Source organism: Amphiura filiformis, unplaced genomic scaffold (assembly GCF_039555335.1).
Source record: "Amphiura filiformis unplaced genomic scaffold, Afil_fr2py scaffold_76, whole genome shotgun sequence".
Taxonomy (NCBI): domain Eukaryota; kingdom Metazoa; phylum Echinodermata; class Ophiuroidea; order Amphilepidida; family Amphiuridae; genus Amphiura; species Amphiura filiformis.
Genome location: NW_027305540.1, coordinates 92,491 through 106,415, shown reverse-complemented (window position 1 = coordinate 106,415; position 13,925 = coordinate 92,491). Strand labels below are relative to the sequence as shown.

The 13,925-nt window shown below is 38.1% G+C and overlaps 1 protein-coding gene across 1 annotated transcript; it reads right to left on the bottom strand.

The window, feature by feature from the left end:
- Positions 1-8,068: 8,068 nt before the first annotated feature.
- On the bottom strand, positions 8,069-11,407 carry LOC140144725 (zinc finger X-chromosomal protein-like). The gene has a single exon (XM_072166538.1). It carries the CDS (start codon positions 10,955-10,957, stop codon positions 9,365-9,367), a length of 1,593 nt encoding a protein of 530 aa, XP_072022639.1. The 5' UTR covers positions 10,958-11,407; the 3' UTR covers positions 8,069-9,364.
- Positions 11,408-13,925: the final 2,518 nt, after the last annotated feature.

Sequence of the window (13,925 nt, the reverse complement as noted above, 5' to 3'; positions counted from 1 at the left end):
AAACCAAATCTAATGTTGACTCATTGTAATTCATCCTTTTGCCGGTACATCCCTTTTTAAAGGGATTTTTATTGTCAATCTTTCTTGAAAACGATGTCGTCAAGAACAAAGCTCCCATGTGATTAGTACATGTATATGACAGATACACCTTGCAAAGCCTGATCTTAAAAGTGAAGGAACGGTTTCCAGATACTATAGTTGACAAACGAGTAATACATTGTTTAGGCCTAATCTGGCCTTCATCAATCAGCGTTTACCAACCTCACCAGAAGCAAATGATTGACACAATAATTAGGTTTGCGGCACTGAAATTCTGGCAATGCCCCCCCCCTCAAAGATTCCAACTCCACCATCAGTTGAAGGAAAGTTCTCCAGACACCCCAAACCTTCTGCTGTTCTTCCGTACCGGTAGGCCTATAAGTAGCCTAATAGGTACAAGTAAGTCTAAAATGTGATATAAAACGTGTGTAAAAATAGATGATAAAATACATATTAATAAACTAAACTTGAGGATAAATAAACTTTGTCAGTTAAATATATAATGTGTAAAAGGTGTATGATAAGAACAAAAAGTTGACAAACTTAATCCATTTTGGATTTATGCAAATTAGGCACTGTTCCACTACTTAGATTTTTGGGGACTTTTGTTATGTTTTTGTGTGAGCTTTTGGGAGATGTATGCTGTTGCAATTAGTGCTGGACAATTTCCTTAATATAATATGTCTGTTTATCATGTCATGTTTATAAAGTTAATTGAAAAACAAATGCAGAGGGGCAAAATCAACAAAAAGTGGAACTTTTCGTAATTTTTTTTTGTTTTACTGGAGAAAAGAAAAATATGGGGAAATTCTCTCCTTCTCCCTCCCCCTATTTTCGCCACTGAACAAATGTCTACCAAAGTTACCTCCTTTCACGGCATGAAACGACCTTTTTTGGACGTTCAAAAATTGTGTCTAAAACATTCCAAGAAATAACGAATGTCTGATTAAAAAATTGACATTTTGTGGTCAAAAATTTTCAATATCTAAAAGTGGTGTCAAATTACTGTAGAAGACTTGAACGGTACGTAAAAGTGGTTTTAGGTCGAAATTCGCCCAAAAGTTCAAAAATATTTGAAAGTCCAGAAACGGTCTCAAATTACTCCAGTAGGCCTACTCATGATCGATGCAGAAAAAGGATTTAAAATGTTGTATTCAACTTAGGCCTAATTACATTATTGTCTAATCCCTAATCTCGAGCCAACTTCGCCATGCTGGTAAGGAACACTTTTGCACAATGCCGGGAGTGCTATAAATAGAGGTTATCCGTATTCTAAGCTGCATGTCCTATCAGCGACTGCTATACCTTGTTTAGGATTTTCGAAAGATGTACCTGCAAGTGCAACCATGGCTGTTTCAAAATAGCCCGCCAAAGTCATGCAAGTAACTCCGAGGTCGTGCATTGAATTGGTTTGAATAAGGAATACTACGGGAGTAACGGGAGCCAGCGCCTTTTGTTAGAAGTCACACATGAGTAACGTGGATAACCTCTATTCCATAATTCTACCACTGGTCTAGTCCAGAGGATGATTTAAGCACTTCCCAATATTCCACTTTGTGTTACTTGCGGTTAGCATAGCTGTGTGAGCGAACATGACACCACTACTCGCCCACTGCATATAGACGTACTGCACGTGCATGGTTTAATTTGAATTTGTACAGTAATATTTACATAAAAAACGCTGTGAAGATGCTAGTCGATTTCACATTTTATGTTATCTACAGAAGATGTGAATTATCCTTTAAACACACATCACTTTTGTTCTGAAATCGACCAAGTAATAATGACACACGCACAATTCTAAAACAACATGTTTTGCACAGAGTTCAATGGGATTTGAAAAGTAAAGTGGCAGTTGAAACTCTAGTGATAACACTTCTGCAGTGCATGATGGGGCTTCCTTAAATCATCCTCTGGGTCTAGTCCTACCACTGTGCATCGAAGATAGATCAACTACTTTTAGGTCAGTCAAAGTATGAAATCACCCATCACTAATTGCAACAGAATCCATTTAAATGCATCCACTTCCCAAAAGCTCACACAAAAACATATCAAAATTCCCGGAAAATCCAAGTAGTGGAACAGTGCCCAGTTTGCATAAATCCAAAATGCCGCTTATGCAGGGGGTGACATTTCAAATGTTAAAATCTTAATAAAAAAAACCCCATACCAATGTATTTATCTCATCATAGGGATTCAGAAAAAGTTTAGTTTGACCTATCTCCGATGCATGCGCATTGCACAGTTCTTGAGTTATAGGGGAAAAGGTCAAATGTCAACATTTGGATTCTACAGGGCACAAAAATTTTAAAATTCTGATTTTGATAAAAAAAATGGGCTCAGATTACTCCACCTGCAACATTTAAAAAAAAGAGCATAATTTGCCATATCTCAGATGTTTGTTACCTTGGTAACATAGTGAAAAAAAAAGATTAAATCCATTGAGCCCTGTTGACCTTGACCTAGTTTGTGACGTTATTTAGGGCATATGTAACAAAACATCCAAAACAATGCAACTTTTCTCATTTTTATTCGATTCATTTTGGCCAAGTGAATGGTGATTAAATATGGGTTCCGTTGCAATTAGTGGTATAGTGGTGAGTTAACCGCTTATTTTTCTTAATTTGACTAGCCTATATGAGCTTTAACTTGAAGCTCCCACTGAAGCTCAGCGTCTTTTCGTCTCCAATTTCCTATAGCTAACCGGGTTTCATGTAAGGGAGTATAATGTGAACAAGCTCAATGTGCATGAGACGCTAAGGAGCAGACAGCCGGAAGCTTCAGGCAGACCACGAACTGCTAGATCACAAGTGAACATTGCTTGAGTTAGACATGCGTTACAGCAAGACCAAAGAGCAGCTCAATCCTTTACCCAACATTCCTAAGAAAATGTAAAATTTGCCGCCCATTGAAGCAACAGCCCGAAATCTAAAACGTGGGGGGGGTAGGAGTATACCCCCAAAATACCCACACAGCTTAGAGCTGTCGCCCTGTTCTGTTGACAGTCAAAAAGGTGTATTTTCATTAAATTTCATTAATATTGCGCCCTTTTTTCTTCATAATTATTCTTGCCGCCCCTTAAGTACCGCCCTTTTTTCTTTTGTTACTCTTTTTGCCACCCCATACTTTTACCCCGGGAAAGCGCACCCCCCTCAAAAAAAAAATTGTGCATGATAACTTTAGTTTGCTGTGAGCAATTGCAACAAGTTTATTTAGACGTGTAGAATTGGCTCTTTTCAGTGGTATTTTTATTTTTAGCAAATTCCTTGCAGATCTCGAGTTATACAGCCCCTCAAACACGAGTATACTTCTTTTTGACTCAGCCTGTACGGTGGTGAAAGAAAAAATTGTAAAAATGTTTAAAAATCATAAAAATAAAATTTGTAGTTTTTCGGTAGCTATAGCGTCTATTATATTTTTCACAAATTCCGTTGGCAAAAAATAATTCCGGCAGTACATTTAGGGCCTAGTGTGCCCCGGCTCCGACCCTTCCGAAATCCTGGCTATGCCACTGACAGATGTCAAATGATCAGCTGTCCATAGTATTCGCCAGCGAAGTGGTTACATTTCCACGCATGTCCCATGCAGCAAACACTTTTAATGTCCACAAAACGTGTTACGTACATATACATACATACATACATACATATTAGAGCTTATAAAGCGCTATTACAAAAAGATCAAAGCGCTAAGTGATACACTGCAAAAACAAGAGAATGAACAAAAGCAAAGAGTCAAAAGGATAATAATGAGCCTTAAGAGATTTTTTAAATGTTGCCACTGAGGTTGCCTCCCTGATGTTGCGCGGGAGGCAGTTCCACAACGCTGGACCAGCAGAACGAAAAGACATGTCACCACTGCGATTTTTACCGATGTGAGTGTTCAGAAGACTGGTATCCATAGAGGATCTTGTGACGGGTCCAGATGAGCGCGTTCTGTATGAGAGTAATTCTGTGAGGTATGAAGGAGCAGATTCATGCAAACATTTGAAGATGTACAGACAGAGTTTGAATTTGATTCGATCTCTTACTGGCAACCAGTGAAGGTCATGCATTAATGGTGTGGGGCTATCAATATACTGCGTCAAAAGAGTACATTTATTTATAGATGCACTATCTCATCCGGCACATTATGATACCCCATTGAATCCAATGCATGTGACTTCAAGAAGTTAAGTTACAAGCATTTGATTAGACGAAGGTCCAGTTTTATAAGTGACTGGCTTATTCAAAACTCCACGGACTAGACATCAAGTTTGAGAGTGGGGAATGGCTAATGTATGCGTGCCTTTAGTTTAAAACCCAAGAAAACTGAAATAAAAGAACTGACTAATGAAATGAAAGTTATGAAAAGTACAGAGAAGTAAACACTGAAATAAAAACTGCTTTAAATAAAGCTTCATTGAAGAAATGGAAATGGCATGTGTTGTCTCTTTGTTGGAATCTTTTTGCGACTTAGGCCATTTTGTCACTTATAAAACGGGACCTTCGTCTATTCAATTGCTTGTAACTTAACTTCTTGAGATCACATTGGATTCAATGTGGCGTCATAATGTGCAGAATTAGATAGTGCATCTATTAAAAAACAAATTTATTCCAACATGGTTCAGTTTTGGAATTGTGATATATTTCCAAGTGTAAGGATACTTTTTTGGTGCAGTACATACAGTATAAAACGTTCATTCAGAAAACAATAATTATGATGTTACTTAGTGCTGGCAAAATATTTTAAATGACGTTTACCAAACATATTTTACAACAACATTTTATAATATAAATGTTTTTTTTTTTCATATAAAACATTTTAAAAACGTTTTCATGACCTTTATATAACCCCACATTTGAAATGTTATTAAAACGCTTTGACCAAAACCAAAACGTTAAAAACATTTGTGTGCTTGCTGGGGTGTATCCGATAGTGTGTACATGTAGACTGCCCGGTAGACTGACAGGACCTGACAGTTTGTGTTCACAAGTACATGTAGCATGCACCATCTTTTCTGTTCTTTATGAAGTTTGAAACATAAAAACCAAATTCATATTTAACAAGAAAAATATATTAATTGAGATTAATACTAAAAAATAAATTGAAATGACATGTATCAAACAAACAAAATGTGTATAAGAAATCATTTTAATGTTGAACTTTATTGAAGTAGTCTACACGTGTGAAATGAAAGACATGTAACACTTTAAAAAAACTGTAAAGATTGAGCTACTTTGAAATACATACACCCTATATGGAAGACATGACATTAATCTGCAGGCAATGTGAATTTCAAATGGGAGTTCTAAAATGGATGACTCAAAGTATTTGCAATGTACAGTCCCTGTGTGGAAGATTAAGGTAATGTCTTCCATATAGAGGGTGTATGGATTTCAACTGGGATAGCCCATTTAGACATTCTTTTCAAGTCATTACTTAAACATAAGGAGACAAAAATAACCCAATCCTGCTTTATAGCCTGACCGACCCACCCAAATTTTGCATTTTGGAAGATCTGTTTTTATGCTAAAATCTTGTACATCTGCTGTTTGTTGGTCAAAATTTATTGACTGAAAGCTCTCTGTGACATTTTAGTCTCCAGAAGAAAAAAATTCAGACCGACCCTACTTGAAAATTCAGTCTGTCCGTCCGTAAAACAGGGTGTTTCCTTGGTCACCTACAGTGTAATATTGATTGGTCTCATTCCCAACTCATTACAAGAACAAATCGACTGCTCAGTGACAGAAGTGGGCAAGTGCAATAGCTGCCATGTGTAGATGAGTACAATATACTGAGTTAATTGCCAAATGGCACTGAGCAGTCAACACCCTGATTTTGTAGAATAAGGTATTTTTGACCATTTTGGACACTGTAAAGAGACCCCTCTGGCTAATGCCTTGAGGGTGGTGCAATAATTATGTGTACCCCTGTGGGTGAATTATATCAGAGTGGAGCAGGAAGATTAATTATTCGGAAAGTCTCAAGAGGCCTTTCAGAGGGTGAAGGGGAGGGGGATGGCAGGGAGTGATTTGAGAGCACCATTTTAATATTATGCCCTATAAACGTTCCAAATGTCCTACTCGATACGATCACATCACCAGATCAGACAATATCAATTTTAAATATGGGTTCCCCAAATGTGACATGTGTAAAGGGAAGGGAGGGCAAATATAATTTGGCATCAAGAGATGGGGCAAATGCAAATATATTTTTGGACATTGCAAAGGGGGCAAGCAATTTTTGGCAAACTATTTTGAGAATCAACCCCTAGGTATACATAATTATTGCAAAAACAACACTACCATACCATAACACTAAACTACTTAAATTAGTTTTACACGGGGTCAGAAATTCGGTGAGAATCAGAGAATCCATTCTCGCAAAGATTCTCGTCAACAAAATTGCAATCATCTAAGTGGATTCTCATAAATATTTCAATTTAACAGTTATATGGCGAGAATCCATGGATTCTTGCAAAATTCCACTGGGAGAATCCAAAAGGATTCTTGCACTTACATGTAGTTGTGAAGTTCTGACCCTGCATACACTTTTAAAAATCTATCTTTTCCCAGAAATTTATATAATATATAATACTATCAATTTAATTTTACTATTTTTTAAAATATACATTACAGATTTGACTTTTTTAATTGAAGATTTGACTAGTTGGGTCCAGAGATGGCATCTTACACTTCCCATAATACATTTCTTCCATTACAATTTTTTGTACTGATTTGCTATCTACTGATATGCAACATGCATGGGTCGATAATGTACCTCAATGAGCAGAGCACATCGGAAGATTGACTATCGACTCATGTTTAGCCATCTGTCAAATGTAATACAAAGTAATGGGAGTGTCATTTGGTGATGCTGCAAAGGATTCTGGGAAGGGTAAGATAAGCCGACCTCAAACTACATCTTTTGACCAAATTGTCGTTAAGGGGCTGAGCAATAATTACATGTATGAGTACCCCCGGGTGGTGAATTCTCAAAGTGGTCTGCCAAAAATCACTTGACTTCTCCCTTTGGCCGTGCCAAAAATCTTTGCCCCCCCCCCCCCATAATTCACCACCTAGGGTACACATAATTATTGCACCACCCCTAAGTGTGCTGGTACCTGACAAAGGTGAAGTGCACATCAAACCACTAACATTATTTTATATATTTTAATATTTTTATTTTTTATAATGATTTAGTTCAGTTAAAAAGATTGCATATTCATGGTTCATTGAATTTTATGGAGCAAATATATTTACAAAATATGTTAATAATATACATGTACACAAGCATCTTATAATATTGTGTATCAAAATGTGTTTGTACCAGGTAAAATATAGTGGCAGCACCAGGATTTTTTTTTCTGAGAGGGCAATATGGGGGGGGGGTTGAAAGTGAAATCTTTGGGGACAAATTGTTTTGGATTTACACCCAAGAAAGGGTGCTTCAAACAAATTGCTAAATTGTTTTGGATTTACACCCAATAAAGGGTGCTTTCAAACAAATAGCTAAAAACAGAAAGTGCTATTTGAGTTCCAAGTATAACAGGCATGAAAATGACCTTTCATGGAAAAACCTGAAACTAATAGAAAAACCTGTAAATGCATGTGAAATTGAGTAAAAACACCCCAAAATGGCCTAAAAATATATGAAATATGCGTAAATCTGGTACCCCCCCCCCCCGAATTCAGGTTTGAACCTGAAAATTCTCACGCCTAGCTGTATACCTAGAAAATTGATTTGCCTTATTTATCTTTAGGTCCCCAAAATACTTCTTCGGGCCTGTTAAGAGTCTTTTTTGGCATTCCATTTACAAGAATCAGAACCCAAGGCAAATTGAACGCGTGCGCACAAAATGAGGCGGGTACTCGGGACAAAAGGCCAATTCACAGCAGTGGCGTAGCATGGGTAATCCCATTGGGGCAACCGACCATGATTGGGGGGGACACCAGGTCTGATTGGGGAGGGTGCATTTTAGTCGTTTTTGGCACTTTTCCTATGGGATTTTTTAAAATTTCAGATCAATGGGGGGGGGGCACATGCCCCTGTGCCCCTATGCCACTGCACTGCAGGTATTAATTATTGTTGATTTGAAAGTCTTACTTTACAGGAAGTGTCACAAAATGTGGACCAGTGTAACATAGTTTGAGTTTGATGGACCTGTGAAAATTGACGAGGATCTGTAGACTGCAGTGGCGTAGCGTCATAGTGGCAAAAGGGGGGCCACATGCCCCCCAATCGATTGCAAAATTTAGAAAATCCATTAGAAAATTGCTAAAAAACGGCTTGTGCCCCCCATTAGACCCAGTTCCCCCAATCATGATCGGTGCCCCCAAAATGATGACCCACACTACGCCACTGCACTGGTAGACTTCTTGTATGGCCCTTTAAGATGTTGGCTTATTTCAAGCACTAAATATATACCTTACGGTAATTATCTGAATTTGTCTCAGATGAGAACCCAAAAGTTTCAAGAACCCCCCACAGCTCGGTTTTGATTTCAATTCGCCAGCGAAGTTTTACGTGTAATCCGATTATCACCATGTCAACTGGATCACGCTTTTGAGTTCTGCACCATGATCGAAATGTTCGCAACACAAGGTTTATAGCTAATAATTCCAAAAGGTGCGTGATCCAGTTACCAAGGAGTTATGTAACCACTTCGCTGGCAAATTCCTTTTACAATTTACAGTAAATACAATGGACACAAATTTGTTGGTAGTGCACCCCTTTAAATTTTGCCTTCCAATCCATGTAGCACTACTACTGTATAAGTACCTGGAACCATGTATTTTCAAATTTGAACTATATAGAACTCCATTGGTTATCACTACATACCGGTACATACATGTACAGATATCTATTTCATATTTCATAGGTCACAGAGTTATAATTAAAGACACTATTAAAACTATCTAGACTAGTTTACGTCTGACGTCATCTGTCATTATTATGTTTTGATGAATCCAAGTGTGCGAAAATATTGGATCCAAAACACAATAAACATGATGTGTTGCTGATGGCAGCAATAAAACCAGGCACCTTATTGTTAATTTTGCACCTTCAAATATACAAACCATTTCAAAAGTTAGGTCTTTATATTAGCAATCTTTCTTTCCCAAAGGCACCATGTCAATAATGCCTAGAAAAGTTGCTTTTTGCCTTGAAAAATTACGTAATTTTTCAACATTTTCTGCAATTTGTTTTCTCTGATTGGCACCTGATGAATCGACCTTCTTTAAACGTGGCAAAATGAACCAATCAAGGGTCGTATGGAGTTTGATTGACACTGACGTCGGACCCAAATTAGTCTTTTTAATTATGTCTTTAATTAAAGTACTCATTGTATTGGTATTTCTACCACCTCATTCTGCTTGGCATGAATTTTTCTGTGTTTACTTAAGCTACTACTTGACGTATACGCTTTCCCACAATGTTCACATTTATAAGGCGTCTCTCCTGTATGCGTCCTCACGTGAGCGTGGAAAGACGAACTAATACGAAACTGTTTCTGACAATAATCGCACTGATACGGTGTCTCCATTGTGTGTATTCGCATATGAGTACTTAAGTTAGAACTCGTGGTATACGCTTTCCCACAATATTCACAAATGTACGGCTTCTCTCCTGCGTGTGTCCTCACGTGAGAATGAAAAGACGAACTGTTACGAAATTTTTTCTGACAATATCTGCACTGATAAGGATTCTCCCCTGTGTGGATTCTCATATGAATGTTCAATTCCGCTTGTGAAAAGAAACAATTCCCACAAATATCACACTGACACGGCTTTTCTTTCGTGTGTTGTCTTCTAACATGATCTATGAGTTGACTATTTGTGCCGAAACCCTTCTGACAAAACTCGCACTGATGTTGCTTCACACTGGCATGTCCTAGCATGTGATTGGTGAGGTACGTTTTCTGTAGGAAACGTTCACCACACAATTCACATTGATATTGGGTCTCATTACTATGAAATAGACTAATATGCGTTTTGACCTCGCTGTTTGTCGCAAACAACATTTTGCAATACTCGCACTGATACGGTTTTCCTTCCGTGTGACTTTTCAAATGTTTAATAAGCATACTATTATTAATAACTTTTTTCCCACAATATCTACATTCGTGCTGTCTTCTTTTGTGATTATTCAAATGTTTTTTAAGATCTTCGCTTTGCTTATAACGTCTCGAGCACAAATCACATCCGTACGGTTTTTCCTCGTGCGCTAACACATGTTTGCGACGGTGACTCCTCCAAACGAATTTCCGCGGACAATATTTACATTCATATTGCGGCTCGTTGGTGGTATGACACTTCTTGTGTTCGCTAAGATTGCCCAAGGTCCTGAAGCGCTGCGGACATAATTGACATTGATACGGTTTCTCTAACGTATGGCTTCTGATGTGTTTTTCCAACCACTGTGGATTCGGAAAATTCCTCCCACAATAGCTACAGGAATACCTTCCTTCATTTATGTACTGATGACCCTTAAGGTGCGCCTCAAGTTGTTTCTTTTCTGCGTAACTTTTTTCACAATGGCCACACTTGTAAGGCTTCAGTACTATTACATCAGGACCCGTTGGACCAACTCTGATCGCTGTTTTCTTACAGTAATCCCCATGATCCAAAGCTATACTGCGACACTGACCCTTATGGTCCACAGTTACGTTGCGACGTTGACCATTTCTCTTCACAGACATATACTTGTTTCCATCGGCAACTTGCAAGGCAGACCTTTTAGATTTAGACAATGTTTGTTGATGTTTAAATTGATGTGATTTCCGTTTGATTGTTTTGACATTGGGACGTTTCTGTTTGCTGTATTTAGTTTTTGTGTATTTTTTCTTGTGCCTATAAACATGCTGCTTCCATTTGCCAAAGTCCGACATAGCAAGTTTACAATATAAACAGGGAAAAGGCGCCAAAGTTCTCATGTTTTCTTCAGTTTGTTGTTGTTAGTGTGTTTATACTAGGGGTTCTCATAAGTTGCTTGCAGGGCTGGACAGGTCACACACACATTTCAACAAGCATCTGTGTTTGAAGGCCAAATGCACCTTGTTTTGTTATGTTTACTGTACAATGTACATTACAGAACTGCAGCCACAATTAGTCGGTGGACCAGATCTGGTACATGGGTTGCCTACATGTACTTAGTAAGATTCATAAGGTTCATGTTTAGATCAAATTATGTACAAAAAGTTCATTTTGTTACCGTAATCACTAATCATATCATTGTAAGTCAATATATCATTGTGTTGTTCCTCTCTAAATATGAAAGTCCAGGAATGTATTTGAAATTGAACTTTTATTAAAGTTATGACATAGTTTTAGGATGAAAAGAAATAACAATAATAGTTCTGATTTCAGAAGAAGTCATCTCCACTCCATCCAACGGTGCGCATGACTAAAAAAGATAGTAAGAGACCATCAACCTATGGAAGAGAAAGAACAAAATTAATCAAAATAAAATCAACTTCCTGGCATTTTTAAGCAAATTCGCTTGGATCACTCCGCTAAAATTCTTCAAGAAGATGAAGGGTGGACCCCGGGATGAGGACCCGTGAGCAGGGCAGGCCTGTAACCCAAAAAGTCCACTTTTTCAAAATCTACCCCCAGTCCAAAAAGGTCAAAATTTTGAGAAAAGAGCAACCCCCCAAAAATAATTAAGCTACAATTTAACAAATGCCCATCATTTACACCAAAACTGCCTGTCCAAAATTTGATCCAGAAAACAAAAACTAGACCTCGACCCTTCTGGGGTTCAGCCAGTTTAAATACAGTACCGGTACCGGTATATCGTAGCTATAATTGCTATAGACTTTCTTTTTTTTTCATTTTTATTCCCTGTACTTGGATCTGGTGGTGGGAGAAAAACATGTGTACCGGTACAAATATTTATTAAAATTATTTTACTGCATATAGACCTTTTTCCCTCTTTCCCATCATGCACTATTCCAGGGGGGTATGAGTGTCGCAAAATACATCATCTCCCCGGGGGAGTACAGAGTTATACTTCATTACATTCTGGAATACGGACATTTCGGCTGGTGCCTTCATCACAAAAATGGAATCCCCGATAATCACGATAATGGTGCGAGATCACTAATACCTTTCGGGGGCAAAAAACAACATTTCTATGCCTTATGGACATGGTGTCCTCACCAAAAAAAGTTTCCTGCTATTGAAACCTAACTTTGTATACATTTTATAGACCTAATGGTGAAAAACTAATGACGGGACAGGCAGTGATATTTTGTCGGCGTCCGTTTCACTTTTTTTTCGGAGATGAAAATAAAACGTAAACACAATCTCTTACACAGATGTTCTGCATCGCTCCGTAACTGTATCACTCGTGTATTCAATAATTGCATAATTAGTAACATCGATGCCCTTTACGATAATCCGCATATATGGAATCAGTATGCCCATATTAAGACAAAATAATTGCAAAGGCCTGGCAAAGACCATCGGATGCACACGATCTATGAGGTTGATGAACTACCTCATACCCCCTGGAATAGTGCATTGTGGGATAGAGGGAAAAAGGTCAATACATTGTACATCACCCTCAGTGCTCGCCTGGACATCCACAAATACTCATTTTTCCCCAGAACTGTAGTTGTAGACAGTCTTCAATGATAGTCAGTCACTGATCTTTTGGTCGTTATATGACTATCATTTGAGGACTGAGTTCTTACCATACATCTTCCGAGGTGGAGTTTCAGACAATAGCTTGGGATTATTGGGGCAGAGGTTATCTTTTGAATTCTTTCATGACCACTGAAGCATAGTCAAGCCTGTCAAGGGCACTCGGCGTGAATTGAAAGACCATGCACTCGCCACAAAAGAATGTCAAAGGTATCCCGACACCAATTGGTGTACTTCCGCGCCTCGGAAAATGATGTTTAATTAATGCTGTTGAGTGGAATGCCCTGACAACAGTAACTGTTGTAAACGCAACATCATTGTTATTGAACACTTTTAAAGCAGCAACTAAGTCAGTAATCCTCACACCCCCGCACAAGCCCTGGCATCATACTCTAACCGAGTCCAGCCAGTAGAGCAGAAGCAGAAGCAGAAACAATGTATCTACAAACCTAGTACTAGTAGTCCTACATGCATATGCCTGGTTGTTGAATTCGTCACCGCCGCCTCTTCTTGACTAAATCCCATGAAGTCTTTCCCGGTTCTTCTTACCTGTGATCAGTCGTTTTAATTTTGGTTAGCCTTCTTGATAGTGTATTGAACTAATTATCAACACCCTGTTAAATTCTTCACATCAAGATATGAGAAAGGAGTTTTTTCCTTCTTTCTCTGGCATCAGTTCTTAAGGGTACATGCCACAAAATAGCTTTCCATAGACTTTACGTGCAAAATAGGGGTCACGTTTTGGGCTATAAGTCGAGTTACGTCTTACTTTGAAATATATATTTGATATCATCTTAATCAGAACAAAATTCTGCATAACATATCTGAAAATGACACCATATTTTAGGTCTACTTTTTGAGAAAAATAGCGCTATATAAAAAGACCCGATTTTCCCGTGTTTACGTCCGACTGCTAACCGCGTTTTGACCTCGTGTGTTCATGCGCTCATCATCGTAAACATCACTCAAATTTTCGCGTTTTCTGTTCAAATTAGTAGAGATCACATTCACAAGTTCTAGCAAAACACGATTTGCAACACTAAAATTGTTAATATTGTACCGATTTTGCACATTTTTAATGCAAAGTTGGGACTATAGTCGTGATAAACTTTTACCGGAAACCGCTTCACACGCGGATTTAGTGGCATGCACCCTTGAAGAGGCTAAAACATCGTTTTTAGGCCTTGAAAATGATTTTGTTATCTTTTTCACTACATTTTGAATTAATTGTAAGAAATTTTGGGTTATTTTCTT